Raw genomic sequence first — 5,766 nt, forward strand, 5'->3', positions numbered from 1 at the left:
TTCTTGCCATCTTTGCCCAGATACTTCCTCTTGAGGGGCTTTGCTTCTGGGCCACTTTGCAAGGTCAGGTCTTTTCTGCTCCATTGCCTGTCACCCTGTTCCATATACATATGGAACACAGCTAAGTAATTTCTTCTGAAAAACAATTTGATATTACCAAACTTGATTTTCTGATGTTTTATTTTATTTATTTTATTTAAACTTTCTGTTAAAAAATTTTAAAACATTTAAAATTTTAAATTTTTAATTTTTTAAAAAATTTTTAATTTTTTTTTTCATTTTATAAAGTAGCTCACAATGGGCTGGAGCCATAGCAGAGCAGGTAGGGCATTTGCCTTGTACACAGCCAACTCTGCTGACCCAAATTCGATTCCTCCGCCCCTCTCAGAGAGCCCGGCAAGCTACTGAGAGTATCTCGCCCACATGGCAAAGCCTGGCAAGCTACTTGTGACGTATTCAATATGCCAAACACAGTAACAAGTCTCACAATGTTCCTGGGCCCGCTTGAGCAAATCGATGAACAACAGGAGGAGAGTGACAGTGAAACTTTCTCTAGATTTGTCTATGGTAGAAAGACTAATTGAACTTAGGGGTGTGGATAGAGGTTCTATACAAGCAACTGTGAGTATTTATGAAGATTCATTGGTAAATAAAATGAATATGTGCTGCATTTAAAAGTGTTTACTTTCTCTGACATCCCATATAATTTAACTTCTCCAGTGCCTTATTTATAAAGAAATAGATGAAAAGTTTTTTCTTTCTTTGTCTTTGTCTTTCGTTCCAGAAGTAAAATCCCTGGGGACTACCACCTTGGACCAATAATGTATTTTAGGTAACTGATTTTGTTGTTTTATCTATTGTGAGCACAACATATCTTGATAATGGTTCACCAAGGATTGTTAATGTTCTTATTTGGTCTTGATCTTCATCATCTCATATTTTTTGCATGCTAACCTCAGGCAATAATAGTTCAATTAGATCACTCCTGTTATCAGAAAGTGGATGAACACAACATACTTTTATGAAATGTGACTCTGACTCATCTTTTGGGGAATCCAAAGAAATTGTGCTTGAGGCATGATAATGAAAAGGTGAAAACTAGTCACGGATAAGACTATTGTTCAACATTTGGACCGGATTGCTTCATAGTGCTTTGGGGATATAATCACCAAGGACTTCCAAAGAGTTATAAATGTTTGTGTCATCATGTAAGTTTATATTCTTCTTTTCTCCTGACTAATTGTATTGGATATAGACAAAAAGATAATTACTAGCATATAAACATTTGTGCTACTTTTCAATAGCCATTAAAATATTTTGATTATTTTTAGCCTCAGAATTCAGATAATAACATGCACTAAAACAAGTTATCCTGCTTCCTTAATATTGATAGTAATATAATTCTTGAATTGTTGATAGTTTTTGTAAATAATTGATGTCAACTTCTATTGTAAATGTAGAATTTTTCAAACAGCTGAGATTTTTTACATATTTTCAGTTAATAAATCTGAATTTATTGGGTTGTTGTTTTGTAACCAGTTTGTCATATATTTGGTACCACAGGCAAATTGTCAGAGTAAATGTCCGAGGAAGAGTATCTAGTGTGGAGTACATTTTGCTGCTGTTTAACCAAACTGACACTCACTAACAGCTGATAGTTGGTGAGTTACCCTCATCTGTACCTTGGAAGGATCCCAATAAGCATGTGCTATGCTGATTGTATGCACTCTACAGTTATTCATTTTAATTCCTTTCCAATGATTGGAATATTTATTGCAAAATATAATCCAGTGATAATAAAGGACTTTAATTTAATTCATTTTTATTGAACACTTAGTAACTCTAGTTAAGAAGTTACGGGATAAAATAATTTTGTGATTGCAGTGGCCTTTGTCTCCAATTGATTAGTCAGATTATTACTATTGAGAATGAATATAGGAGTACTACTTAGAATTCACTATTAATTTCTGCACTATTACTATCTGTAATAAAGTAGTTCATGATAAATTTCTCCAGTAACAACAACCTTCTGTATTCATAGACAACGGCCATGTTAAAATAGACCAGCTTCTTTTGTCATCTAATGGTAAGTCTGCACCATGCTACGTTATGAAAAAATTTAATGCTTGATGAAAACAATCAATTATCTACTAAATATTATATTTATGTGTATTCGGCTTAAGCCAAAGCATACATTATTTTTATTCAGAACTATTAAAGAAATGAACTGACAAAATTTTACAGTAAAAAACAATCAGTCCTGTTATTAGTATTTAGAACTGCATTAAAGTAATCTATCACCAAACTAACAAGTTTTTCACTGCTAGATTGCTGAAATTGAATTTATCTTATTAAAAGTATAAATCTATTCTATTAATGTTATTGTCTTTTTGATTTTCCATCGGACATAAATGTATTGTGTATGACAGTGTTTGTAGTTAAATCAGGCATTCAAATAGAAAGATCATGAGAAGAGTGTGGCAGTTATTCACTGGTGAAATTTCATATAATTTATCTATTTTCATTAGTTTCTTAAATAGATATATTATTTTAAATTATATAATTTCTAAATTATATTAATTGTATTCTTAAATAAGTTGAAGTGAAATTGAGACATTAGGTGATTAAGTAATTAGTTTAAGCATCAGGTTGGTCAGTATATTTAATGGTAGCTAGATGGTTTAATTTTTTCTCTGCTGCCACTGTTCTTCGTACACATTTTGTCAGTCTATTATTTGCAAATAATATTTTAACAAAGCCATTTTGTGTTTTTGTAATAGGAATTCTGGTTTCACATTTAATTGTCATTTCAAATTCAGGTTAAGGTAAACAGGACACTAGATTTTGCAATCACAGTGGCCAGGTATAATTTCTCATTCGTGGGTGAAATGACACGTGGATGCTAATTCTCTTCCTACACTTATGGCTACATAGTGCCTTAAACATCCTGCTGATGTGGTTCAAAGCATTTATATTTTTTAGGGATTATTTCCTAGACAATCTAGATATTTATATGTAATAATTTTATGTATGTTGAAATATTAGGAATAAAACACCCAAATCCCTGAATTTTGTTTTTATTCATTACAGTAATTAACACCAATGCATACTAATTATAACAAAATTGTCCTTTTCTCCAGTAATATATGCTCAGATTTCTACTTTGGATAGTAGCAAAGCTTAAATTTTTGACAAATGCTGTGTCATATGAACACAGCACTTGAAAAATTTTATGAACTCACAGTTCCTTAACTATTTCAACATAAATTTCATAGTATTGTTATTTGAACTTGTTCAGTCATGAATTATAAATATGAATATTGAATATACTTTGCAAATCTCTTTTAACAACTTTAGCTATTTGCTATAGAGTTGCCAAACAATCTTTTCTTTTCAACATAATAGCAATTAAATTAGTTTAGTGTGGGCAATGATGATGTTTGATCCAGAAGTGCAAAATAATATGGAAATTTTGTTTATACAAAGTTAATTAATTACTTCCTGTTGGGCTGCAACAAAAATTTGCAATTCCTTTTTTTTGAGGGGAGTGGGGTGTTTGGCCATGCCCTCCCCTCTATACTATGACTCTAGACCACAAATTAGCATTTCTTAGTAAATAACTCTAGATAATCAGTACTTATAAATGATATTTTCAAAAAATGAAAATTACGTTAACCAAATGGCATAGTAATTAAAAAATAAGGAACAAAAATTTTTCTTAAATTTGGAATTTTTTATTTGACAATATAATTTAAAAGATAAAATGTTTTAGTAATTAAATTTAAAAATTTTTTGAGTTTTATTTAGTAAACAATTATAGTTTCTTTTATTCAATTATTGCTTCTTTTAACATTAAATAACTCATATATAGTTGATCATATATAATTAAATCAGATATGGCCATACTTATCGTAATTTAACTATAATTAACTGCTATGTATAGCTAATTTAAAGTAGAATTGAATTAGTTAATATGTAAATTAAATTAACTATACTTTAAGTTAACTATGCATATATTTGCATTTTAATTTATTCTGCAATCACTGTGTAAATTCATTCACAGAACATAATACAAAACTTAATTAAATCAATCTGATTAACACTATTTTATTTAAGCAATTTTATTTAATGAAAGCTTTTCATGTTGTTGTGCATAATATTAAGGCTATATCTAATAAATGTTCTATTTCTTTCAGATATATACCTCACATATACATATTGTAAGTCAATTTGAATGGAAAGCCATAGAAACATCTCAGAATTCATTCTTCTAGGACTTTCTTATGGACATAAAATGCAAATATTTTGCTTTGTGTTCTTCCTGTTCTGCTATGTTGCCTTGCTGGGAGGAAACCTTCTGATCATTATCTCCGTCCAATGCAGCCCGCTTTTAAACCAACCAATGTACTATTTTCTTGTCCACTTATCCTCAGTAGACATCTGCTATACATCGACTATGACACCCAAATTAATTGCTGATTTGCTCGTGGAACGAAAGACCATTTCCTATGAGAACTGCATGTTACAGGTCTTTACCTCACACTTCTTAGGAGGTATTGAGATCTTCATTCTTACTGCCATGGCTTTTGATCGCTATGTTGCCATCTGCAAACCCCTCCACTACATGATTATCATGAGCAGGACCAGGTGCAATGCCCTTGTCTTGGCTTCCTGGCTCGGTGGGGCTGCTCATGCCATTCCTCTTTTCGCTATAGCAATCAATTTGCCCTTCTGTGGTTCTAATGAAATTGATCACTATTTTTGTGACGTCTTCCCTTTGCTTAAAGTTGCTTGTACCGATAACTACATCAGTGGTATCCTCATAGTTGCTTTTTCGGGTATGGTGATCTTAGGTGTCTTTATTGCCTTACTGATTTCTTATGGGGTTATCTTATTCACCTTAAGAAATCAGTCAGCTGAGGGAAAACAAAAAGCTCTCTCTACCTGTGGGTCTCATATTGCTGTAGTCTTTTTGTGGTTTGTTCCTGCCATTTTTATCTACCTTAGACCTCCGACTACTTTCCCAGGAGATGCAATTTTTGCACTCTTTTACACTATAATTGCTCCTATGTTCAATCCCTTAATCTACTCTCTGAGAAATAGAGAGATGAAAAACACAATGAGAAAAGTTTGGTGTCAAACATTACTTTCAAAAGAACCACTCAATTAATTTAAAGAGCTTATTGAATATTAAATTTTTAAGAATAAAAATATGTGTGAGTAAAATAACCAGGAAATGTAAATTCTATATAACTCTACCATACTGGTAATAGCTACAAAAACTGCCAATTCACCAAAAATAATTTGAAGTAAATTAATTTTGTGTAGCATTATTGTTTATATATCTATGTTTACCTGCATGATAAAATATATATGCTCTTGTACAAAAATAATTTTATTAATATAACAATATAAATGCAAAGCTCTATTGATCTCTTATTTGTAAATGATCTCTACTTTAAGAGTTGTTTTAAAATCTAGGCTTAATGGAAGAGCAAACAGAAACACATATTTCTTGGTTCTAAAGAGGTTACTGTCTAAAACAAAAAGAGTACAATAACTTCTGATGGTATGTCTATGCACATAGATCTGGTGTGAGTTAAGAAACAGTGTGTGTAATAAAAATATATGAATTTGAAGTAGTTCTGGGAACTCCCCATCCTCATTTGTAATAATCATAATAATTTCTCTCAAAATTAATAATAATTAGAAATCAAAGACAATATTATAATTTGATATTCAGAATTTTATTCCAATTTAAAAATA

The 5,766-nt window shown here is 31.0% G+C and overlaps 1 protein-coding gene across 1 annotated transcript; it reads left to right on the plus strand.

Annotated features, from left to right (window-relative positions):
* Nucleotides 1-4,234: 4,234 nt before the first annotated feature.
* On the plus strand, nucleotides 4,235-5,170 carry LOC130044745 (olfactory receptor 4P4-like). The gene has a single exon (XM_056137379.1). The coding sequence runs from the start codon at nucleotides 4,235-4,237 to the stop codon at nucleotides 5,168-5,170; it is 936 nt and encodes a 311-aa protein (XP_055993354.1).
* Nucleotides 5,171-5,766: the final 596 nt, after the last annotated feature.

Source organism: Sorex fumeus, unplaced genomic scaffold (genome assembly GCF_029834395.1).
Source record: "Sorex fumeus unplaced genomic scaffold, SorFum_2.1 ptg000007l, whole genome shotgun sequence".
Taxonomy (NCBI): domain Eukaryota; kingdom Metazoa; phylum Chordata; class Mammalia; order Eulipotyphla; family Soricidae; genus Sorex; species Sorex fumeus.